At 37.4% G+C, this 26,751-nt stretch overlaps 1 protein-coding gene across 4 annotated transcripts; it reads left to right on the forward strand.

Annotated features, from left to right (window-relative positions):
- Positions 1–71: 71 nt before the first annotated feature.
- On the forward strand, positions 72–26,751 carry POC5 (POC5 centriolar protein). 4 transcript variants are annotated; one of them, XM_015652274.2, is made up of 13 exons: positions 72–163; positions 4,204–4,297; positions 6,702–6,749; positions 8,656–8,803; positions 14,516–14,697; positions 15,052–15,228; positions 17,422–17,526; positions 18,245–18,424; positions 19,510–19,672; positions 22,910–23,031; positions 23,801–23,914; positions 24,751–24,927; positions 26,328–26,751. In XM_015652274.2, exons 2-13 carry the CDS (start codon positions 4,214–4,216, stop codon positions 26,475–26,477), a joined length of 1,650 nt encoding a protein of 549 aa, XP_015507760.1. In that variant the 5' UTR covers positions 72–163; positions 4,204–4,213; the 3' UTR covers positions 26,478–26,751. The 4 variants fall into 4 exon arrangements, with proteins under 4 accessions (XP_015507760.1, XP_033376206.1, XP_015507763.1 ...); XM_033520315.1 differs by lacking the exon at positions 6,702–6,749; XM_015652277.3 differs by lacking the exons at positions 4,204–4,297; positions 6,702–6,749; positions 8,656–8,803 and having other exon boundaries at positions 105–163.

The raw sequence follows: 26,751 nt of genomic DNA on the forward strand, positions 1-26,751 counted from the left end.
CGCGCCCCCAGCCTGGCGACTCGATTGGCTGTTTCGCCGCCAAGCTGCCCAATCAGAGGGTGCTTTGCAAAGGCACCCTGAGCCTATCGCAGAGGTGGTTCCTCTTCCGCTCCGGCAGTTTGAAACCGTCGGTGCCGGCGGCCGGCGCCGCCGGGGCCCGCAGGTGAGCGGTGGGGGGTGGCCGGGGGCCGCGCCGTCCTTCCCACAGCACCCCTGCGCCTGCCCGGGGACCGCATTGGCGTCCGCAACCCCACCCTGAGTTTTCTGAGGGTGCCAGTGGGTATTCCCTGCTCACTGGTTGGGCTGGTCGCCTCAAAAGCTCTGTATAAGAAAAGAAAAGGAGAATTTCCTGCTCGTAATCTATCGTATTCCCAGCTGCCTGACCCCTGTGCCTCCGCGGTTTCTGTGGGACACTCGGCGGATTGTCTTTGTTGTCCCTGGCTGCCATGACATCCGCGGTCTCAACGGTGTCGGCGCTGACGGCGTCGGGGGCAGCTGCGGAGCTGCTGCTGTGAGAGTAAAAAGTGTCAGCAGCGCTGCTTTGCAAGGGGGCACAGCTAAAGGGAACGAATATGTCCTGTCTCTGCTGGCAGGTAGTGTATTTCTATCAGTGGCAGTGTCCCCCAGGGTACAATAATGGGCCCAGAACTTGTTCATCCATGACTTGGATGAGGGGGCAGATATCTGCTGAGCAGATTGACTGAGAACACAGAGCTGGGAGGAATGGCCAACACCCCGGAGTGCTGTGCAGCCCTTCAGAAGGACCTCAGCAGGGTGGAGAGATGGGCAGAGAAGAACCATCTGATATTCGGCAAAGGCAAATGCAGGGTCCTGCACCTGGGGAGAAACAACCCCAGGTACCTTGGGCTGACCTGCTGGTGTGCAGCTCTGCAGAGAAGGACCTGGGGGTCCTGGTGGACAACAAGCTGTCCATGAGCCAGCAGTGTGTCCTGGTGGCCAAGAAGGACAATGGGATCCTGGGGGGCATTAGGAAGAGCATTGCCAGCAGGTCATGAAAGGTGATCCTTCCCCTGTACTCATCCTTGGTGAGGCCACCAGCTGTGTCCACTTCTGGGTTCCTCAGGACAAGACATGGAACTCCTAGAATGGGTAGCAGAGGCTACAAAGATGATGAGGGGACTAGAGTATCTCTCCTAAGAGGAAAGGCAGGGGGAGCTGGGCCTGTTCAGCCTCAAGAAGAGACAACTGAGAGGAGACCTCATCAATGTCTATAATTATCTAAAGGGAGGGCACCAAAGTAATGGAGCTGAGCTCTTCATAGTGGTGCCAAGCAATAGGACAAGAGGTAATGAGGAGAAACTGATACACAGGAAGTTCCACCTGAACATGAAGGGGAACTTCTGTATTGTGCAGTTGGTGATGCACTGGAACAGAGTACTCAGATTGTGGAATCTCCCTCTCTGGAGATATTTAAGAATCACTGGGATGCAATCCCGTACCATGTTCTCTAGGATGACCTTGCTTAAGCAGGAAGTTGGACTAGATGACCCACTGTGGTCTGTTCCGACCTTACCCTCTACATGATTCTCTTTCCTAGGTGTTGAGTACTCTTATCTGAATGAAGCATTTAATTATTTGGAAAAAGCATCACCCTTAGTTAAAAACAAAGCTAAACCCACAAAAACCTGAGCTTAGTTTAATTCATTCAAAATTAAAGAGGAGAACGAGGTTGGTGAGTTAGATCAAGGTCTTTATAGTTGCATCCTGTTTCTTAAAAGTAGCAGTGTTACTATTGCAGTTGTATGCTTATGGTTTGGAAGAAACTGCTGTTAGCAGGAATCTTTCTTTAATGAAATCAGACATATATTTTGACAGATGCTTGGGTAAGTTTAGAACTTGGTAAGCTTGAAGATATTCTTCTCACTTGTCTTACACCATATAATGATTTGCAGCTTAGCAAATTAGCCTGTTGACCCAGAGGTGGTGTCTTAATATCCCTTGATTTCTCTTTTAGAAACTTATCCGGTATTTTGTGGTACTTAGTGCTTGTTCACTGAGATCAAAGCTGATAAGTTATTCTTAGGCTGGCTTGGCTGCACAGAGATCTTCTTCTGAAGCTAAGGCAAAAAAGGAAAGCATATGCCCAGTGGAAGCAAAGTCAGATTACAAAGTCAAAGAAATACAGAGATTCAGCTCTCCACAGTAGACAGGAAATTCATGCAGCCAGAGCTCAGTTGACTTGAAGCTGGCCAGAACTGTGGGGGACAGAAAAAGTACTTTCTTAAAATATGTCAGTAATGAAAGGCAGTCCAGAAATAACACGAGCCTGTTACATGATGAGGATGGTCACCTCACGAACAGGACTAGACAAGGCAGAGATGAGTTCTTTGCTTCATTGCAACATTGACACTGTTGTTGATCACAGCCAGCATGAGTTCATGAGAAGAAGGTCCTGCCTGAGAAACTTAATTCCCTTTAATGACAAGGTGACTCTCCTCCTTGACCAAAGGAAGCCAGTTGATGTGATCTTTTTGGATTTCAGTAGAGCTTTTGGTACTGTCTCACAGTATCCTTCTGGACAAAGTATCCGGCACACAGCTGGATAAATGCATCATGTGATGGGTGAGCAACTGGCTCACAGGTTGGGCACAGAGGTTTACAGTGACTGGGGTGATATCAGACTGGGGACCTGTCCCTACGGGGTTCCACAGGGGGCTCCATCTTAGGCCTGATGCTTTTCAACATCTGCTTGATTGACTTGGGTGGAGGAATTGAAGGCATGCTAAGTTTGTTGACAGTACTGAATTGGGTAGGGCATTTGATTTCCTCAAAGGCAGAAAAGCCACCTGAGACAGGACTGGATATATGAACAAACTGGAAAATGAGAGGCTGGAGAACAGCCCCACTGAAGTGGTCTGGTGGGTCCTGGTGGATGGCAGGTTGAACACAAGTCAGCAGTGTTCTGGCAACCAGGAGGGCCACCTGTGTCCTGGGGACCTCAGGCACAGCATTAGCCAGGAAAGGGAGGGCCTCACTTCGAGTGCTAAGTGCAGTTCTGGGTGCCACAGTATAAGAGAGACATTCTGCTATTTGAAAGCATCCAAAGGAGGGCAATGAAGATGGTGAAAGGTCTTAGGGGGAAACTGTATGAGGACTGACTGAGATCACTTTAGTTTATCACTTGTGATGAAGGAACCTTTTGAGTTTTAGAAGACCAAAGAAAAGTTTCAGTGATAAGTAGAGAACTAGATCCACTAGATTGCATGTCAGAGGCATGATCTTAGAGAACTGAAAACAGAAGTCAGGACAGTGTTCTTAGGTTATTGAACAAACTTTTCAATAAAAACCTTTATTTTCTACTTCCTTGGACTTGTCTGCATTCACATGGGACTCCATGTGCCATCCTGTTTCTCAGAAAAATCAGTAGTTTTGTTCTTTCGAAGTGTACTGAAAAGGGAAGGTATGACAGTATTTTTAACTTCTGGCTGCAAATACACATACAGTTCCTGTACGTGCTAGATAGTTGGTGCTTCGTGTTCTTTGCTAATGCACACACATCTTTGAACAGATCCAGAATAGATTTTAGAGTAGCCAGGATCCACAATTTGAGAAACTATGTAGGAAAGCATATGAAGTTGACTTTTTAGGATTACAGAAGTATCTTTTGGTATTGAAAGAATTTATCAGCTAAAAGAAGATTGAGTGCTAGTATAGAGCTATTTCATTATGTAGAGAGGCTAAAACCAAGGGGATTTATAAGGAATAATTCATGTGAGAGAGGAAAGAAGAAAATTATCAGACCAGGAGGCAACAAAAAAGGCAGAGCTGAGGAAGGTAGTATTTCTTCTGTCATCATACACACAGATATACAGGAATAAAAAGTACAAAGTAAACCTTCATTAGACTCCCTATTTTGTATTTAAAAAATGTGGTTGGTATATAAGGGTCCAGCAGGAAGTAGGAGGGCCCATCAGGAAGTAGGAAGACAGTAATCATGTCTTTTGAACCTTGAGCTGTGGGAAATCTCAGCAATTGAAATTGTCTTTATACTGTTTTTTAACATTTTTAATCATTGGCACAGAAATGAGCTTGCCATTCTGAAAGGTACAAAATTATCCATGGCAGAGAGAGCTTTTGTGATGCAGGAAGAATCAGTGTTTAGAATATATGTTTATATATATTATGAATATATGTTTATGTACTGAAACTGAAAAACAAAGTTCAGCTTCTACTGTTTTATAGACTGTGCAGAATGTCATCTGATGAGGAGAAAAGCACAAGTCCAGTTTTGCCAAATGACTTTGTTCAGGACAGTCCTGTTTCTTCAGATCCTCAGGTAGGACAAAGGCAATATAATTTGATTTACTGTCATGGCGTTTTATTTGGCAATGGATAACTATGAGGAAATCTAACTAAATGTGCATCTATTTTATATATACAGGAAAATAGTAAAAATGTTAGTGAAAAAAAGCAAAGACCACAAAAAAACTGATGCTAAAATACATTCAGTTAGAGTCCCTTTTTGTGCATTTCACAAGGAATTTTTGTAAAGATTTTTATCTAAACTTTAGAGTTTGATTAGTTACAAGTAAAATAGTAGTTTTCTTACCTTTTTTTTCTAGTGTTGTTCTTTGTTTGTGCTAAGTCTTATCAAGAAGCTAGAATTTGACACAGTAAGATAGAAACCCATTATTTTTCAGACATGAAAAGTAACTGTATTTTAGGCTTTCCCCATAATGTAGTAAAAACTGAATTTTTTTTAAATGGATTTATTTCCCTTGGAGTAGAAATGTGGCTAAGTTAATCACAGAAAGGAAATTATTGCTTTTTGTTTTGTTTTTTTTTCTACTTTCTGCGTCAAATACATCAGGACATGCTGTAGCTATAATACTGAGAGGTTTCCTTTTCTGTGCTCATCATTCTTTCAAGAGGATGCAGTGATCCTGGATAAAGTCTTTGTACTATTCTTTTAAAAGCAGTAGATGTTCATCATTTAATAATTGGTTATTCTGGTTTGAGTAGTATACGGTGTGGTTTTTTCCTGTGGTAGGATACAGTCCAAATTAAGATAGTTTTGACAATAATATGTTTTGCTAGTTGCCTTGTAGAAATGCATCTCCACATTTGTAACCTGGTGAAATGGGCATATACAGCTGCAGCACTGTTTAATTAAGGGGTTTTCTTTTTCCTTTTTTTACCATTTGGATTGACTTGTAACTTTTAAATGACATTTTAGAGGCAATTTCTGCAGCTCATATACTTCTCTACTTGTGCTTATCTCATGGATAAGTTTTCATAATCTTTTTGTAGGAATAGTAATGTATCTGTGTTTCCAATGCTTTTGATAGTCACAGACCAAGATAAAAGCATCATGCTGCAAATTTTGAAGGACCAGAATTTTCTGTTATGACCAGGTTGATTATCAATGAGGCTCTAAGACTACCTTGTAGAGAATGAAAAAAATATACTAATGAGCAACTGGTTTGTGAATGAGAATGTGTCTAGAGAAGAATAGTCCCAGTTGGAAGTGACCTTCATCAATCATTGGCCAAACTGCTTGACCATTTTGTGGCTGACCAAAAGTTAAAGCATCTTATTAGAGGGCATTGTGCAAATGTCTCTTAAACAGTGACAGGTCATGGCATCAAACACTCTTCCTAGGGAAGCCCATTCCAGTGTTTGCCCTCTTGGTAAAGAAATGCTTTGTAGTGTCAAATCTGACACAATCTCCCCGATACAATTTTGAACCATTCCCACTCATTCCATCACTGGATCCCAGGGAGAAGAGATGGACACCTCTCACTTCCCCTGCTCAGGAAGCTGTACAGAGCAAGGAGGCCCCACAGCCTCCTTTTCTCCAAACTAGACAAGCCCAAAGCTACCCTGGCAGGAGTTTTTTACTGTTGAAAAAGACCTCTGAGGTGACAGGTGATCAATAGGAATGTTGACGGGGAAGTACTCTACTGTGTTTACATAATTTTGGAAGGCATTTTGTTCTGTTGGGCCTTTTTGATAATGTGTTGCTTTTAACTAGAGACCGGATTATTACTTTTTTCTTACAAAGAGATCCACTGGCTCTTAGAGAATTTCCATTACTTATAATTGTATAATATAGTATTGTATATAATTGTAATATAATATTACAAAACTTTATCCATTCAATCTATTCTTGCCATATTGTATAGTAACCTTGACTACAATCCTTTGCAGTATCTGTAGATTTTTGTTTTAAAATTAGAAAAAAATTATAAAAAAATGTCTGATTTTTTTTGTGCCATTTGTTCATTGTTTCACTACATTTTTTTTCTACAAAACCAAGGCACTAAATAGTCAAAACTCCACTGACCTTCAGGTCATAGAACTATATTCCTCTAGTTTTATACATGAACAGAATTGTTAGTCATTGACAAAACCGCTTGGAAGTTTTGTTTAAAGCAGAACCAAGATAGTAAAGCAAAGACATGTTGTTAATTTTATTTTATTTTGGTTATATTTTAAATGTACTGCTCAGTATTGCATTCCAGTTGCAGCATATTTGTTATGGAATATTGAAGACTGAGGTGATACACTTAAATCACTCAGTGTTTCTATACATATTTTCACGGCTGTCTCCAGGATTATTTTTTTAGTGTGTCTACATTTCTGATTACAATTGGGATACTGTGCTTTCTTTAGTATTTGCCTTCCAACTTCATTTCAACAGAGTTGTAATATTGCAATTTATAAACATTTATTTCCAGATTTGTCACTGGATGCTGTCTGTTGACACTTACTGTTGGCGCATAAGCGTGCGTATTCCTGTACAGAGTGGATTCTTTGAGTTTTAATAAAGGAGTTAGAACTTGAAAGAAATTTCCTGCCATAGCTTGATACGTGTATTTTGAATGCTAGGCATGTCTATAGTAGGACAGATTGTGTGATAATGAATAAATTTGGTGACTCATTGTGGGACACCCACTTGGATCTGACGTCTAACCTACTAGGTCCTTCAAATTGACTAAGATAATCATGGAAGCACTTGGATCAACTCTGTCTGAGAACTAACTTGTTTGTGGAGAGGAATTAGTTTTAAGTTGCTGTTTGGTTAAATGATCTCTTAGAAGAAGACAGAGGTGTGATCTAACATCTTCTGCAGAATCATTTAATTTATATTAGTTAAGGCTAATACTGGCTTTTACTCAGCTGAGATTTTGCTGCAGGGAGTTTTGTATGGTCCCTGATTGAGTAACGGATCTGAAGATACCTGTTTTCTTCTTTTGATATCTTATAACATCTAAACTATATACATTTAGAAAGATATGGCTGTGGAAAAATTGATAACTTGTTGATCTGCAGCTAACTACCTTTTACATGGAATGTGACACACTTATTTTTTCAAAAGGTACATCACATATTTGTAATTCTATAGCTTTGTATACATTTATTTAGTTTTTTACTATGAACATGATTAGAAGATGGGAAATGGACATTTATATGGAAACTAGAATTCAAATAAAATGTACCAAACCTAGCTTCTTAAATTCTCTAATTAGTTGAAACACACAAAAATATAGAAGTTACACAGAGAGTTTTGAAGTACTATCCTTTTCCGTTGTTAGATGCAAAAATATACTGCATGTAATTGGTACCTTTCATTGCTTGTTTTCACTCTAACTTTCCCCAGGTTATAGGGGAAATTAATTTTTGAATTCACATTTGCTTTCTGAGGTTTCATTAGGATACTGAACAGAACTGATGTGAACAGAACAGAACTAATGTGATAATACTAAGTGAAGAAAACATAACCGCTAGTGACCTGGTTTAGTGTTTTCCAGTGAACATTGTTTTCCAAATCTTTAATTAGTAGACTTGATTTGGTTTTAGTATGTAACTGGTACTGGAACTTGTTTAATTAATTACTCGATTGTAGTAAAAATACAGATTGTTTACGGACTCACAATGAATACTAAATACCTTCATCTTGAAAATCTGTTTCATTAGGAGGTTTTTAGAAAATATTAATTGGCTTACTTTGGTGCATAGCATAATGCCACATACCAATTAGATGGGTTTATAGCTTCTTAATATGAAAGCGTCTTTCTAACTTATATATACATATTCCATATGCCTGTATAATTTCAAAAATAAATAATATAAGGTGAGAATAATTATATCCGCTTTAAACAAAACTGTGTATAATCAAATCTCTTTTGATGATTGGCTTTGCAACTTCCATCAAAGAAACTGTAATGTTACAGAGTGTGAAGTGTGACTGTGTTCAGTAGAATCTTTGTCATGACTATAAAAACACATATTTTTCTTTGCAGCACTAGTAGTAGTAATTATGAATAATAATGGTCAGTTAATAACTTACATGATCTGGGGCTGAAGTTTTTTTCCAGTTCTTGTTTTAGATGCCCATTACAGTATTCAGTGCTGGCATCTGGCAGAGTCTTTCTGTGCAACAATTGCAGTACATATAGTTGTAATCAGAAGGAATGGGAACATTAAACAGGAGAAAGTTAAATTATTATAGTCATTGTAGAAAAAGTGCTCACTTTTGCAACTTTAAGGGAAATACATTTAATTTTCACCATAATAATAAAAAGAAGCCTCTCAAAATCATAGCAAATAATTTGCTCTTCTTCTTACATATGCTTATTTTTAAAAAATGTAATTGTAGTTTTGCAATTCTTTGTCACCACTTTGCAACAGGATGAATATGAAGAGCTGTTTCGTTATACTGTAGTGACTCCAAAGTTTGAACAGTGTGTCTCAAAGTTACCAGAGCCTGCATCAGAACAGAGACTGCCTGACAGAGTTTCAAGGGTAACAGATGATGCTGATCACCATAAGACTCCAGGTACTACGACCAAGGCTATGTGTTGAGCTTACAAGAGCAATGATACAACTTTTGTGACTTACATTTTTTAATAGCTTCAGTTTGAAAAATATATGTACAAATGTAATACACATTTGTAGTACATTTGCATTTTGCACAACAAGAAATTTAGGAAGGGATATTCCCTGAAGGGTTCTCTCTTTGGCATCACTTTCAGATGACAGTGTTGATGTGCTGACACTTCTTCATATTTTGTGATGCATGTGTTTAAAGATTGTTGATGTAACAACAGAAAAAGGGATACCCTTTCTTACAGTATACTTTGTTGAAATTTGATGGGTAACAGCTGGTTTTGCTCAAGCTTGTACAGCTATGATAGAGAAATGCATATTGAAACAACGATTATTTGGAAAGAGTGATTACCTTAAAAGGGCTTTGTGTATTGGCTGATCATGACACTACATGAATGTCATTCTTGCTCTTTCAGTTCAATCCTGTTATTCTAGTTTTATTTTATTGCTTGGTATTTAGGACTCTTAATGTCTTGCAATGCATTAGTTAAGTGGATATTTTTGACTGGGTTTTTTGCTTCTGTCACTGCCATTTAGATTGAGAATTTTGCTCTGATTGAGAATTTTGCTTTGCTGTTAATTTTGCTTCAGAAGAAATAGTAAACAATCACACCTGCATTATTTCTTTTCTAGGAAGTTAGGCATAATCAGACCAACTTCTATTCTTTATCATTCTATTTGATTATAAAAATATTTAGCTATCTTTCTGTCTTCGCTTTTATAATCTTTGTGGATGGCTTTATGTCTACTATTTAGAGGAGCAAGTGACATATTTATATCTTCCAACTTGGAAGTTTAGTCAATACTATCTCTGAGTTTTTAGATTCTGAAGCAACTGCTAGACAATCTGTATGGAAGGATTAAGGCTGCAGGAGATAGCAAATGGTAGGTGGTGGCAGCTGTGTAACGACCTTTAGCCCTTCGGTCCATCAAATCCTGCTTACCTGCTGTTCTCACCTTGACCTCGTGGCACCAGTCCCAGGATACACCAGGCCTTAGGATGGTCTGTGTGTTAGCCAAAATCTGAGCAGGACTTAGATGAGCAGTTATGGCAGGAGCAGAATGTCTGCAGTATCACAGTGCAGGTCTGCTTCCTGTTGCCAATCTCTGTATATGAACGGTCATGACACAAGCTGTCCCCTGTTGCTCCGACAGTCTGCGTGTGTTAAAGCCAGCTGAAGTTAGTTTTGCTAGTTGCTTAGTTTTTATATCTGTGCTGGCACCCCATGGAAGAGTGAGCCACACTGCAGCAGTTCACAGAGAGCTGTTGCCCATGGGATGGACTCATGTTGGAGAAGTTCATGGAGAACTGTCTCCCATGGGAGGGACCCCGCACATTGCCGCAGGGGAAAGACTCCTCCGTGAGCAGGAATAATGTGTGAGGAACTGATCATAACCCCCGTTCCCTGTCTCTGTGTGCCAGTGGGGGAGGAGGTAGAGGTGAGAAGGAGGGAGGGATGCAGGCAATTTTACTTCTTATCCTGCTGTCATTTTTTTTAGTGAAAAATTCAATTAATATCTCTAATTAGAGCCTGCTTAGCCCACGATGGTATTTCATGAGTGATCTCTCCCAGTCGTTATCTCAACCCATGAACCCTTCATTATATTTTCTCTCCCCTGTCCAGCTGCAGAGGTGAGTGGGAGAGCAGCTTTGGTGGCTGCCTGGCATCCAGCCACAGCCAACCCACTCCATGGGGCTAAACATGTAGCCTATCAGGTCTTTGTTTGTTTTTATGGCCACAGAAGTGAGGACAAAATCCCATTCCCTTGGTTGCTTCTCTTGAAATATTTGAACAGTGTTATCTTTTTAATACGCCTGGTGTTACCAAGTTAGAATTGTCATTTGCAAGCCCTTGTTAATTGTCATGGAACAGGGGAAAGAAATAGTCTTATACTTGATGGTGATCAAAATTTTGCATTGTAGTTCTCATTAAAAGAGTTGTATTGCTGATGGCAAGGAGCCACTCAGATATTTATTATCTTTTCAGAAGGCAGCACCCTGCAAAATACAATTTCTCTGTTATTTTCAAAATGGAAAAAAAAGGTTATTAAAGGCACTAAAGAAGGTGCTTCTGAACTTCCCAGAGAGCAAAAAAGACAAGAGTAGCATCCATCCTGCTTCTGTCAATTACATGCTATAAACAAGTTTCCTTTGCTTTGCTCCTTTATCAAAATACGTGTTTGGTGTTCAAAATATCACTATGTCTTCTCAGTCTGGGAGAGAGATGGGTTATGCTTCCTTGAGACAGAGCTTGAAACAATTTAGTTGTAAAAAGGTTATTTCAACTTTTAGGAAAAGATCTGATCAAAATATTGAACTCTATTGAACTCTTCTATACAATCACTAGTACTGATTGATGGTGATTACGTATTGAAGTAGTGTTGACCACAGTGCTAATGGCCACAGAATACTTTGTTTTTTTACTTATGGTAATTACAAGACTTTGAATGAACAGTGAGAAAATTGTTAAATTCAAATTTAATACTCTAATGCTTAATTCAAGCTTAATACCATACCTCTAATGCTGATCAGGTGGGATTGTTTATCAGGTTGTTTCTGAAGTTTGACTTTTTTTGTCAAACTCCATTCTTTTGGCACTGCTTCTTTGTTCATAGTAAAAATCAGACATTTTGACATTTGGCTCTAATGCTGCTACTTTGTTAAAATAACAAAATCATAAATTATTAGGTTACTGTTCTATAACTATAAACCAAAATGAATGAATGTGCTGAGCATGGAGTTAAAACATGAAAGTTTGCTCTTCTGCAGAACTTCTCAAGTTTATAATTTATTTTCCCCTCCTCCATGTGGTGGTATTGGAGCCAATAGAGTTTCCAGTGCTATGTGATGACTTCTGAAATGAAGTTTTGGTTATGAAGTGTTTGGTCTGGATGTTATAATTATGATGGTAGAAGTCTGATTATTGGTAATCTGTATTTGTTGCAGAAAATTTAGGTATATATAGTATCTTCCCTAGCCGTTTTCAGTCAAATAAGAAAAGTAATTGGAATAAAAATACTGTGCTGTTCCATTCACTTCAATGTCCTAATATTTTTAAACTTTGAATCATAAAACTTAATTTCCTATTCTTGTTACCAGTTTAGTTGATTAATTTTGAAAATTACTAAGACTGAAGCAGTAAATTATTTCTTGCAGAGATGTGCAATGATGACTCATACTCAGAGACTGGAAAAAATCCTTCTCTTCAGGCCTGCCAGTCCTCAGTATATGTCCATTAGACTTCTTAGAACATTTTAGCAAATTGCTGTACTCAGCTTGGACCACTAATAGCATGTCACGTGTGAGAGCAGTCTGTCAGGGCTTATTTACTTAATAAAGGCAGAAAGAGTCGGATACTAGGGCAACACAGAAAAACCCAACAGTAGTAACAGACATCTGGATAAACAGCTAATTTCATTACCTCCATCTAGAGATTTGTTGCAGTAAATGCGTGTAGAGATTATTTAATAAAGTACATTTCTATACTTCTCATATCCAAATGATTCCAAGATCCTTGATACCTTAGTGCGCTGCAACTGAATGACATCATATAATTCTATGGAAGGAACAGAGGTGACAGAGGGAGTGCATTAGATACAATAATTAAATTAATAAGTGTACAACTAGAAAATTATGGCAATGCTGGAAGGCCAAGATGAATTTCATAAGATGATGTAACATGTAACAGATACACTTGGTGGATTCAGCAAAGATACAACACATCCTATGCTAAAAGAGAGAACTGAAAGCTGTTTTAGGATAATCTGTTCATAGGGAGAATTAAGGAGAACAGAGTGATGAACTAGTAGTAGCGTGATTCTCAGACTTTGGCAGATGTCAGTCTATTTTAATATTCTGTTTTGATCAATGCATTTTGTTCTGTTGGGTTGTTTTTTGGTTTTGGTTTTTTTTTTTTTTTTTGGAAGGTATCTTAGAAACTGTGCTGTATTGGTTGGATATCTTCATAATCTAACTGAGCAGTAAAAGTTTAAAAATAAAAACAAAACAACATGCATTTCATATCACAACAGAAGGAAGGAGTGGCATGCAGGAATGGGGAAAAGTGGTGAAGGAGAGAACTGTGAATAGTTGACAGTGGTAACAGTGCCAGATAATTTTATTGTCAGATGCCAGCCAGATTCTTTGTCACAGATATTAGATGCATTTCAAGTAATCTGGATCATCTGTCTGGCATGTCACATATTTTGGAGATTTTTACAAGCAACAAGTATTCAAATTCTGCCACTACCTTAGCAATACTTCTGTCATTTTCAAGGGAAACAATGACAAAAAGCTAAAGCCTGATTTTAATATACTCCGTGATGGGGAATAATCTCTTTGTGGTCTTTTGCTTCTGTAATAGGGTAGGGCATTTAATCTATAGAAATGGTATGTTAGATGGCACTCCTTTAGCTCAAGCTGGTGTTAATTTCATGATGTGTGGTTGTGTATTACCTTGAGAGAAATATCAAAAAGTAGTTGTAACTGCCTCTGCATCACGGTTCTTCCTTATTTCCTTTTGTTTTGGAGCATGAGTGCAGCAGTTTTGTGGCAGGGAGTGTCAGCCAGACAGCTCTTCTCATATCCTTAGAAAGGGTGACCTAACAGTAAAAATAACCGTAAAAGAGTATCAACCATCAAGCTCTGCCTTAAATAAATTAGAAACACACTTTTCTAGTGTCCACTGAAGATCCTGTTTTGTGACAGACAAGCTTATCTCTTCTAGCTTGAACCAAAAAATAGTACCTATCAGACAATATTTGTTTTCAGAAATGAAGACTAAAATGTTGGAGGTTTCATCTTTTTATTAAAAAAGAGGATTTTTTTAAAGTTGTTGTGTTTGTTCTTATTAGCAGAAATCTGCTAATGCCTCTTCTTTCTAATTTTCTTTTATTCAATTGTCAACTCAAATAACAATTTTTTTGTAAGGAGTTACTAATAATGAAACAATATTTTACTTCCCAAGTTTACTTAAATATTAACTTTATTCTTGGCTCAAATGCATGCGAACTAGCTTTTGGGTAGAGATTAACTTTTATTGCAGTGGTTCCTAAACACAGCTCCTGAAAGTGAAGATTTATTGTGTAAGGCATTATAGAAATTCATGGCAGATACTTCCTTTCTCAAATTGCTTGAACTCTAATTAGATGAACAAATTGAAGGATTTAAGAAAAATGGATGTAGGTACATATTAACATGGAAATATATCCACAGGCTACTTTGTGAATTCATAAAGGAACACCACAGACCTCGGGTGTTTACAGGCTCATTGAAGAAAAAGGCAAAAGTTAGTAGATTATTGACCTGAGATGTTAATTGTCAAGAACTCTTTACTTAGAGATGTTATTTCTGACTGTATTTTTGGCACTTGGTTAACTTACATTAAAATACAGTATCTTAATATAAGTTAAATACAGTATCTTAAGGGAGCAGCACTTTTTAATTTATTAATGTTACAGTAGGATTGTCAGTTTAAATATATGTGTCCAGGAAGCATGTATTAGAATTGGATTGGTTTTTCTTATGTGGAGAAAGGAGGTTTCTGATGTCATAAATATTTTATTTCCTTTTTACCAAAGCCTGTCTTCTGACTTCCATTCAGAATGTGGACCAGTTAGCCTTTCCAGAGTGTCAGTCCTTATTCTCTTGTTTCATTTTCAGTCTTGACATCAGTGAAACAGGCTGGTATGGAACAACCTGCTTTTTCAGAAGCAACTTCTTTTCAAGGATCCACACATGGTCCAAGAGAAGTCAGCAAAACCATAGTGACCGAATTAACTTTACCAGATGAAAAAGTCACTCAAATAGAAAATATTCTTGATCTCTGGAGTGGAAGTCTTAAGGTATTTATATTGTATGGAATCATTAAAAGCATCCACAGATATCATGCAGATGCAGTGTGATTGCTGGGAGACTGGTGCATTTTGTTGTTTTTGCATATTGCACATAAGCATATGTAGCATAGAGTATCTTGTTTCAAAAACTTTGGAATAACTGTCTCCATTAGGGATGTTCTAATATCATGATTCAGTAGTTCCTTGTGTCTGGTTCATTGTGTCATCTCTTTACAGCCTGTTTAATGAAGGTATCACTGTAAATATGTCTCCTTATTTTGCTAAGTGTTTTAAGATTAAAATAATAGAGAGGAGGGAATAATTTAAACTCATTGCATTACTGTCATCCTTTCAACTTTTCAGACAAATATTCTGACTGAACTGAAAAACTGGAAACTTGATTTGATTCAACAGCACAAGCTTCAAATGAGACAAGAGAAAGAGAAACATGCCGCACATTTGAAACAACTGCAGAATGAGATGGAAAACTTGAAGGAGTTACTTCATACTTACGAAATCTCTGTTAGGAGGAAAGATGAGGTAGTAACTCAATTTCATATTTTAACAGTTCCTCTCTGTTTAAAAATACCCACACTACGTTTTTTGGTCCATTTCTTTGAACAATGTCTTTTTTGAAGCAAGTAACAAAGAAGAAAATAATATATTCGGACTATATAGTAGAAAAATAATTATTGTTGCTGACGTGAAAACACATTATATATGCATACTTTGCATTGTTTGCTTCTTAAATCTAGAGTCTACTCTTGTTTCTTACTTATTTCATAAAGATCACACAGGCTTAGGTGAGCCTATTAGCTGTCACACTTTAAAAGCCTCTAACTTTTCAATTATTTGATCTGATTTCCTCAGTTTTAAATGGGCAGTCTTGTAAATGTTGAAAAGCCTCTATTTTATTCCTAGGAATACTACATTTGTATATGTACTTAAGACTGGACATTTGAGAGTCCTTGGTTTACATACACTTTCCTGCTGTCAACAGTGTAAACAACTTCAAACTTAACTGGAACTGTGAATATGGATATAAAATCTTGGCAGTTTTGCAGTCACATAACATAACATCTTACGGCTACCCTGAACATTTAACCTAGTACTTGAGAACACTTAATGGAATTTGGGTTTCTAATTCCTACTTACATTTTCAAAAAACATACATTGCAGGAGTTAAAATATGAATAAGATGGTGTTGTGTGTCCATTTGGAAAACAGACTAATCTTACAGACCAAGCAAATATAAATGTTGTAGCATTACAGTAACAGAATTAGTCTTGTACAATGTAGAGTAGTACCTATGTTCATGGTTATTTCAGCCTATACCTTTCAAACATCTAATTCTGCTGGATATCATTGTATGTCAGTTATACTTAATGTGCCGTAATTCTCAATGATACCTTGAAAGCTCTATTTTGTTTTCTGCTGCCAAAGAAATTATTTTTTCAGCCAATTTTATAGTTCTGTTTCTAACAAGAAATAATAATAAATAAATAAATAATTTTAATAGAAAATTACTGTTGCTGCCACCTGAATGGAAGGTGGCTGTGCTTCCATGCATTCATATGTCACTCCATAATTACGGAAACTGCTGCATCCTGATGTGGACATAAACCAAGGTCCATCAGCCTCACAAATATTACAAGTATTAGAGATTCTTATTTCACTTTGTAAATCTCAGATGCTTTTAATTTATGAAAATGTGCTTATTAACAGAAATAGACTTAGGCTAAGACTTCTAGTGGGTGGCAGCATGTATGCAGCCTTGAAAATTGATTTTTATGACACTTTTTCAACAAAAGTAATTAATATATCAGTTTGCTTTCTGTTTTAATTTCAAGTATTCATTTCACTGAGGTATGTTCAATGATTATTACTTGTCACAACTACAATATAATGTTAACATATGCTACCATGTATTATTATAAAATGTTGTTCTTGACAGTATTTATGCAGTAGTTAAAATAACTTTACATTATTCCCCAAAGTCCCAAGATAGATCACTACTGACACTTGGAGTTGCTCATATGTGGCTGATGGCAGAATCTAGCTTAAGAATCTAGGCAGAAATATGAAGTAATATTCAGAGTTGCAGTACCAAATTTGTATGGTTTAATTATTAATTGGGGAACTTCAGCTGTTTATGTGTACTCATTAAATTTAGAGATTGCTGGTAAAAGTCCCCAGTTGCAGTCTCTATCCAGTACTCTGTCTTACCTCTCAAATATTTTAATTGCTATAAGCCTATAGAATATCTTTCATGAGAACTTCTGAAGAGAGTAACAATTCTTAATAAGATTTTTAATAAGCAACAGCTTGTTTATTCTGTTCAGACAAGTAAAACAAACTTCTAATATAAATGTTTCTGATTTATCAAAATTCTCTTTGAAATAAGAGATTCTTCTGATGTTATGCTACAGTAACATTTAATTATGAAAAGTAGCTCAGAAATCAGCAAATGTAGGAGGAAATAACAATTCAGTTGAACTTCTCCTAAAGCTACACAATGGAAGTGTCACAATCTGAGTGTTGAAATCACAGGAATTTTACTTCTGATTTGAACTCTGATTATTGTGTCTTACTTGATTAGAGTAAGGGAAAGTTTCAGTAGAAAGCATCTGTTAAAAGCAAGTGCTTTAAGTGAAAAATAACTGACAAAGTACATCCTATTTGATCTTACAGTGACCACAGCTATTTTAATAGTGTTAATAAATATTTTTGCAGGTAATTACTAACTTAACCCAAGCATTAGAAAAGCAAACGGACAGAGTAGAGTTGATGAGAAAGTTTACACTCTGGCGGATTCAGCATGTTAAAGCCAAACAAGAGGTATGTGCACAAAATCAAAATGCAATGAAAATGAAACCTCTGAACTCAAGAGCCAGAACTGCTGCAGTTCCTTTTAGAGTTTGAAGAAATTATGGTGTTTCTATTTTGATGTGTTTGACAGTGTCAAACAGTTTGAAAAGATCAGCTCTAAAATGAGCGTTGCTGTCAGAATACTCTCTGGAATGGGAAGAAAGCAGTGTCTGCTGACGATTTTGATACAGAGTTGAATAGTAGGGTTGTTTTAAGGTCGTTTTTTTAAACAGTCCTTAAGTCTAAATTTATTCAAAAGGTAAGTTTTTTAAACTAACTACCTGCAATCTTTTTGACTGCAAGTTTTGTATGATTCCTGCAGTGAATCCAAATGTGCCACATATCCAGCAAATGGCTTCACACATCTCTTTACATAGTGTGTGAGGTTGTTGTTTGAGTGTCATTAAACTAAGAGTAAGACCACTGTTGTGTGTAGCCTAGGAGTTCACAAACATGGTTTCTCGTGGTGGGGGTGGTAATGTGCCATGGCACACGTGCAGAGGCAACACTGAGCTGATGCTGCTGCTGCTGCTGCTTGTGTAACACTTCACTGCAGGACCTGTAACTCAGTTAAGAGGTTTCTGCTGTGGTCTGTGTTATAAACTGTAAAACAATCATCCACAGTGGAGTACCAAATTTTTTGTCAAGCCTGAACTTTCATATGATGTGGTTGTATTTACTTCCTAAGGAATATGCAGTTAGAATGGCAGATGCACATTTCCGTACAGCTTTGATGAAAAAAGTGTGGGCAGCATGGCGCTCTCTTAGTGAAGAAAGATGGAAAGACAAAGTAGCAAAAGCCTGTCAGTTAAGGGCAGAAGATGTCTGTGTCCAGCTCACCAATGATTATGAAGCCAAAATTGCAGAGGTAAAATCATTTTTTTTTCCCTCTTTTGCTCTTTGACTCCCAATCCCTGTCCCTCCAAGTATCTCTTTCTCAGCAAACCTAACAAACACGAGTATTTTCCAGCAGAACAGGGCTCCCAAGTGTGTGAGATGTGAATGGATCTAAGATCTCTGTTATGTTGCCAGACATAACTTTTTTCCCTGCATCTGATATAAAATGTTGCCAATCTGCATGCACGGATGACATAAATTGGGCTTTCCTGAAACAAGACACATTTATATTTGCCTACCAATGGGAATGCCATTTGTTTTCTAACAACATCCTGTTAGTATGGGCTATGCATTTTGAGATCTTAATGAAGAAGACAATGGAAAGAGAAGACCATTATTACTTTGAATGATCATAATGAGTACAATATTTTTTTCTGTAATAGCTACTCTGTTAAAGGCTGAAATTAAGTTTGATTTTTCTTTAGCTTGCCAATTAAGCTTGTTAAAGAATTTTCAGAGCTAAAGGTGAAATTGTCAGCTGTGGATTGGTGCATGCTAAGTAATCAGTTTTAAAATACAACTTTTAAGAGATTTGTATTTCAGAAAGAAATTAAACCTAGAATTTTAAAAACAGGTTTACCAAATGTATCTTAGGAGAACAAAAACTGTCAGTAACAACCTGCTCTGTTCTCTTCTCAGCATTTTTAGTTTTTTACAGTATCTAGAGAAGAACTGGTGATGAAAATTTACCCTTATACTTAAATAATTGTCTGAGAATGCTTGCTCTTCTATTGAATGAGCCCATGTTTCTGCAGAGATCTGGGTTGTGCCAGATGCCAATTTCTAAAAGACAAAAACTTGCAAAATATATTTCTGCATAGGTAGAGTCTGACGGTCCTTTTCAATAGTCTTGTCCTTGATACACTCTACTATTAATATTGTGCTGTACTACCAAGAAACTACAATGAGCTGTTCATCTCTGGTGAAGCAGAGATTTTCAAGTGAAAAATTCTATATTTTTAAATATAGTAAATGATTTTGAAAGTTAATTGAGGAATATGTTTGTAGATTGCATTAAGAAATAAGAGAGACCTGTTTCCTCATTCTGTTGCACAGTTAACTGCTGCTTTGGAACAGACAAAAGCTGAGATTCTGCGACTGCATAGTGAAAGAGATCAGTATGAAGAGACCATGAAGAAAGCCTTTATGCGTGGTGTATGTGCTTTGAATCTGGAAGCAATGAGCATGTTCCAAGGCAAGGACAATAGGCTGGAGCCTGGTTAGTATGAATAGCAAGTTTAATCTGGTAGTGTGTGTGTATTTTTGTTGGATTTGTTTGGGATTTTTTGTTTGTTTGTTTCTTCTCTTTTTTTTTCTTTTTTTTTTTTTTTTTAATTTGAGAATTTTTGGCCATACAGAGTTTATTAAACTTTTAATGCTTTAGAATATAGCAGTAGTCCAGCTGAATATGTTGAGAAATACTCCGGTGCTGGACTTCATACTGCTTCGTACTGCTGTAGCTGAAAGGAGGAACATATTCTCTTCATCCCACATTGCTGGGAGAGGGATAACATGCAGCTGAAGGCAGAACAAGAAGTGAGAGGTGGCAAATTTCTTAAAATACGAGGTTATGGAGCAGTGAAGATGAAATCCTGAAAATTTCTTTATGCTCTGGAATCTCAGTGTACAATGAATCAGCTTTTCCCAGACAGCTCTCCCTTCTCTCTTAATCTTGCTTTCAAATGTAAAAAGGGCAAGCAGATCTCTCAGGTTCTGTATTTAGTAGTAACTCCATGCCAGAACAGGAAGCACCAGTCTATTTATATCAGCAGCATACCCATAAAACCTGTGCAGCTACACAGGGAAGAGCTGCACGTGCTTACAGATGTAATGAAGTCACTCCCTTGGAGTGAGGCAATCCGTAGCAGTGGAAACATAATCATGCTGGTGCAGCAACCTACGTTAAAGAGAAAATAGCTGCAGGAGTGCCACAGCTATACATGTGGCTCGACAGCCAGCTGAACTGAAAGCAGTTGTTAATAGCCTTAGACAAGTAACTTCCATTGCTAAATTAAACAATCTTGCACAGAAGTTTCTGAACTACTTTAGAGGAATTCTTCACCAAAAAAGGTAGATAGGAAAAGGAAATAAAAACCTGAAGATGTAAGAGGATACTTACCTGAGCTGCTGTCTAAGCCTGTAAAACATAAGTGCTTAATGTGTAAAACTTATTTGTGCTTAATAGTGGTATGTGTGCTTAAGAAATTAATATGAAATTAGCTAAGTGTAGTAGATGTGTGCTCGTAAAAATTTAGGATCAGTATTTGTAGAAGGTTAAGAATGAATGATTTCTTGAAGATCTTGAGTTTGGGAATAAAATTACAGGGCATTTCCCAAGTATTTTATTTATCACCATGTTACTAATAAAGAATTATTCTATATTGAAGCATTATCTTTTATTTGTTTGTTTATTGTTTTCAAAAACATGCAACAGACACAACAGGTCTCCCTGATAATGAAGGGTAATTGGTATGAAAGCATTGTTTTTGTATACCTATAAAAATAAGAGTAAGTAGTAAGGAAATGAAGAAAACTGAGCTCTAGAATAGTTGTGACCAACCCTCGAGTTTCATGGACCAAAGATTTTGCTTGATTTTTACTAAGAAGCTGGAACTGATACTCTATACCATCACATCTAAAGATTTTGCTGTGCTGGATGTTAGAGTACCTGTAGCTCATTTTATTGTGTGCCCACTATTATGCTTTTTTTATCAGGCTGCATAACATCTTACAGACTCTGTGAGAGTCCTTGGTCCCAAGTAGGTGATCAGGTTCCACCACCTCTGATACCACCCTCTCCCCTGCCCCAGGCATACTATATTTTTCTTACAGCCAGATGGTGGTTTTAATGAAGTTAATTACATAATTATTTAATATGTTTGAACAACCACTGATCTTCATTCTCAATCAGGTGGAACAGTTATCAGGACACTGGAGGACTGCAAACGTCAGAGAAGATGATTGTGATTTGTTTCTAGTCTTTTAATCTGTCTTTTAATCTTTTTAATCAAAACTTACATGTGCCAGAATCTGTCAGCAATTATAAATTTATATGAACACTGCAGTGCCACCTACTGTAATTGGATATAAAAAGCAGAATTTCACCCCTTTACAAATTTATTAATAGGTTATTTTAATATATATTTAATAGACACACAATCTACAGGTAAAATGCATATCTCATTATAATGTATTTATTAATAGTGTGCATGTATCACAACCTTAATGGCTTCATAATATTTAGTGTCAGTGTTGATGGAGTTAGTTATCTGCATCATTTGCTGACTTTTTTTTTAATTACTACTATATTAAGATTATTTTAACTTATTTATATATTCAAAGGAACACTGAAGCTGCAGAAATTAATAACTTTTGCTTATAAAAATCCTAGCACTGTTTTTCTTCAGTAACATGAATCAGATCTGACTGGTCTATTACTGCATTAGTCTAGTCTGTGCTTAAGCTTAATGTGTGTGTACACCCATAAATATATACAAAATGCATATTCTGGGATGCCTTTACTCTTGATGTCTACAAGTATTGCACAGATTTGAAGGACTTTATTTTTCCTGCTTATTTCAGCTAATGAAAAAACCCAAACACAATTACCACACGGTGTCACTCTAGTTCCTGGAATGAGCAAATTTCTTTTGTCCTGGAACTCCTGCTAGCATCAGTTTCTTCAGAAACAGGAGACTAAGAATACCTCTCTCTCCTTCCTTTAAGAAAGTCTGTATTCTTAAAGAAAAAGACTGGAAGTGTTTAGAAAAGAGACTGGGCTTATGTCTGCAGATCTGGCATCCCTAGTGATGCCATTTATGTCACATTGTGGGATAAAAGTATCCCAGATGGATTTTGTTCAAGTTTATGCTTGCCAACCTACCTTGGTGAGGGGAGGTGAGAGCTATAGGGTGCCTGTAGATTGTCCCAGTCCTACAGCCAGGATGAGGCCACTGTCCAGCAATTATATGTGGGGATGAGATGCTGCTGCTAACGCGTAACATTTTTTTTACTGCCAGTAAGCTCCTTTAAGGATCTTGTGCCCTCACAGAAGTCCAGTATGAACTTTGTGTTTTCCTGTCTAAACTGGATTTTGTCTCTTAGAGCACTTCTTGCACACTGGTTTAAATTTTGGCAAGCAGTAGGCAGAACCTCAGTTCTTTGCACTACAAGTAGGTGACATGTGCCATGGGGGTATTGAGACATAACAGAGAAACAGGCCCCTTGAAAAAAAATTTACAAACATCTCAAAAGAGGGTAAAATGCAGAAATGTTTGTTTATATCTGTCTACCTACCTACCTCTATAAAGAACAGCCTGCTTTTTTTAATTAGATTATACAGAAATCCCAAAGAAATACTAACATTTTTGTTGTAACTTACCTTCCCCCGTATCCCCACCCTTTAGGGTTAGCTAGATCATGTACTTATCCCATTATGTTGTGTTTCTAATAATAGATACAGGAAGCAGGAGAAGTGATAATGCTACTACCACTGGTGCAGGAAGGCCACCTCCTTCACAATATAGTCAACCTTCACCACCACCTCCACCAACAGCTTCTCTTCACATGGAAAATATGGTAAGCATGTGGCTGGAACAGAATTGTATTCTCAAAAAGAAATTACTTGACTAAGGCTTTTTTGAAGAGAGTCCAGATCTAAAAGGAAATGTGCAGGAGTGTTCAGACTGCACTGTGAAAATGAAGTGACTGGGGCATGGCTGCTGTGGCTTGCTGTACTTTCATGAAGCTCTTTTTTTTTATTTCAGTGAAAATGCATTAAACTAATTAAGACAAGGTCACTATAATAAACATAATTTTCTCTATAAGGTTCTCTCTGGAAAAAAGAGCTGTTAAGAGGTTTTTTTTTAAAAAAAACTGAATTTAATATACTCTGGAAAGATGAAAAGCTGGCTTGACTTCAAACTTCTTTTTTAGGGGCGTAACACATACAGACATGGAGGGAACTCAACTTATTGTACTGTCATATCAACTTGGCCAGATCATCCTCTAATAGCCTGGTTGTTTTGGACCTGCCCTGGAGTCATCTTGAAAACTTTGCCACTGTAGAACAGTATCATGTTAGAGAGTAGGTTAGGACAGAGATGATGTGCTTGCCTCTCTCCTGACTTCTCATTCTAATAGTGACAAATGTTATTCGCATCATTTCTACAGTTTTTAGACAAGTGATTCTAAATTCGCAATAAACTAAAGAGATAATATCTGCAAAGACATTACAATTAAAAGGCTAATTGGGATAGTCAAAAAACTAACTCGCTAAGGAGTAAAACTGTATTTTCTAGAAAGCAGAAGTAATACTCATTCTGTGTAAACTCTGGTTTCATTTCAGTTTTCTAGTCACCTGGCTCATGCAAGCACATCTGAGACCAGACTAGATTCTGATTCTCCAATAATCATTGCTAGCACAACATCAGCATCGGGTCTGACATCAACTCAAAAACTGGTAACATGCTAAAGTTATCTTTTTTTCTAATTTTAAGGTATAACCATAACAAATATTAGTTTGGGTATTGTTATTTGTGCATTTTTCAGAGCAATACGGACATGTAGTTGAGGATACTGACAGAGTTCACATAGCAGTATGAAGATGCTAGCTTGCAAATGCTCGTTTATGTTACATAAACTCATTTATGCTAGGAGCAGTTTTAAATTCTTTCTGTAGATAGGGCAGTGTGGCAAAATGAAGAATAGAAGTGCCTGTACACTTTGGTATAGTGCAACAGGAACAATTGGCGTTTGACTTGATAACCTTTAGTTATAGAAGGTGCTCTGTCTTGTTGTACTGCTCTTTGAAATTTCTCTCTTATTCTCTTTTCTGTGCTTTGTGCTAAACTGCCCTACTTTCTTTTCCACATTTGACGTAGTTTGCTATCAGCTTTCAGTGAAAGTTGCATTATTGTATGCATGAAAGCTTTTTATTATCTGCTATGTCACTGCTAGAAAGGATTTCCACAGTGACAGAAGTACCTTCAGCTGTCACTCAAGCATGCAATCAGCAAGCAAAGCTAAACGATCCATGCTGCTTCATTTTTGTCAAATTAATCTTACTTCCCTCAGGACAGAAGTAATTTGCTTGAAATGCAATCTCACAAGAGAAAAAAAATTGAGTAATCCTGGTTGCAGCCAGGTGGAGCAAATTCAGTCCTGTGTAATGTAACTGCATTACCTGCAACATTACATGTTCCGTTTGGGCGTGGCAGATAAAACTGAGCAGAAACACTAGAGCATTGCAAATAATATTTAGAATTTTTTACCAATTAATACTTAATTTATTGCTAGCCCACAGCAAAAGTAATAACATCTGCACAACAGAAAGCAGGAAGAACAATCACTGCTCGAATCACAGGCCGAGCTGATATGGGACAAAAATCCAGAGCTTCTGGGAGTTTAACAGTAATGGGAGTTGCTCCACCGATGAGTTCAGTCATTGTTGAGAAACATCATCCAGTCACTCAGGTAAATCAGACTACACTTCTTGAAGTATTTTTATTACAACATGTCTGGTAATAGTTTGGAGAAAAGTTATCTTGTGAAGAGGTATCAGACAAAGCTCAGATTTGAGGCTTATTGAACACAGCAAACAGTACTTACTGCCTTTGTGTAGAAGGCACTGGTGAGATGTCATGGTTTAACCCCAGGCAGCAGCTCCACGCAGCCCCTCACCCACACCCCCACTAGAGAGTTTGGGAAAAGAATCAGAAGGGTAAAAGCTGTAGAACTCATGGGCTGAGAAAAAGGTAGGGAAAGCAAAGGCAGTGCACATAAGCAAAACAAACCAAGGAATTAATCCAGTGCCTCCCATGAGCAGGCAGGTGTTCAGCCATCTCCAGAGAGTCAGGCTCCATAATGCAAAATCGTTACTTGGGAAGAGAAATGACATCACCACAAATGTCCCCCCCCTTTCCTGCTTCTTTCCCCCACTTCATACACTGAGCTTGGTGCCACATGGTCTGGAATCTCCCTTTGGTCAGTTTGGGTCACCTGTCCTGGCTCTGTCTCCTCCCAACCTCACAAGCACCCCCAGTCCCCTCACCAGTGTGGCAGAACCTAAAGCAGAAAAGGCCCCCATTTCCTGCCATGACTCACAGTTGTATGGCTTGCTCATAGCTTTCAAGAATTGGGCTCCTAAGCAGAAATTAATATTTAAATTGTATGTTCTTAGGAGTTTAGAGATTCAGTGCGGCAATTATTTCATTAAGAACAATTTCTGGATTCAGATTTTGTCACTAGTGTGACAAGGAAAGCACCTGAACTACTGTAAAAAAAACTGACTTCTGAAAATGTAATGAATGTGACAGCCCTAGAGGTAGATTCTGTATACCCATTTTGCAAATAAAAATCTAAGTCAAGTATTTGTCTTGAGTTAATTTGAGAGGGAAGAGAATTTACCTTGATTAAAAGTAGAATGACTACTGTTTATTACACTAAGGTGGCTAGTTTTATGGGCAGAAAATTAATTCTTGATAAAATTGCAAACCTTTTCTTTCCAAAGGTCTTTCAGAGACTGCCTCATAGCAATAATTCAAAAGAAAAGTTGTTAGCACTACAGGGAAAATTGTGAACAGTATGGTAAAAAAATAAACCAACCAATCTTGAAATAAAATTGATGTGATAAAAGGTCAAGCTACTTAGTTAACTGGAAGTGTAGCACTTTGTATTCTAAAAGTGTATTACAGATAAGAAAGGAAAAAGACTTACCCTTCTTTTAAATGACCATTTCTTCTTTCCTTATTGATAATTGCATTTCAGTTTGCTGGATTGCAGGTCTTTCTTTTTAAACTACAGCTCACCTAGAGCTATTTTAATGTGACTTTTTGGTGCCATTAATTGTTTTGATGTATCTCATTACTTTTCAGCAAACAATATCACAAGCCATTGCTGCTAAATATCCTCGAACTGTGCTTCATTCTTCTGGCTCTACCTCTTCAAGACCTGCAGGACAAGCTGGGCGAGTGCTTCAGGGCCAAACTCATACCATTGTTCAGTCAATAAAAGTTGTTGACTGATTGACTGTCTTTCTCACCAGTTGGGGTTTTTAATCAAGGTATCTCTTCCTGGTCTTTTCAGATTTGATGCAGTAAGGCCTAAAGTACATATCATGTTTTTAACCTTTTCTAAAAAAAAGGAAGGTTTTTCTAAGTAAAAATGCTTTTATAATAAAACCTGGAGTGGGGGGGAAAAGTAATTGAACTGTTGTTCTACCTCCAAACTTTTATTATTAAGACAAACACTTTTTATTTAAGGAAGCTTTTGCACACTTAAATAAAGAATACAATGTGA

This window comes from Parus major, chromosome Z (genome assembly GCF_001522545.3).
Source record: "Parus major isolate Abel chromosome Z, Parus_major1.1, whole genome shotgun sequence".
Classification (NCBI taxonomy): domain Eukaryota; kingdom Metazoa; phylum Chordata; class Aves; order Passeriformes; family Paridae; genus Parus; species Parus major.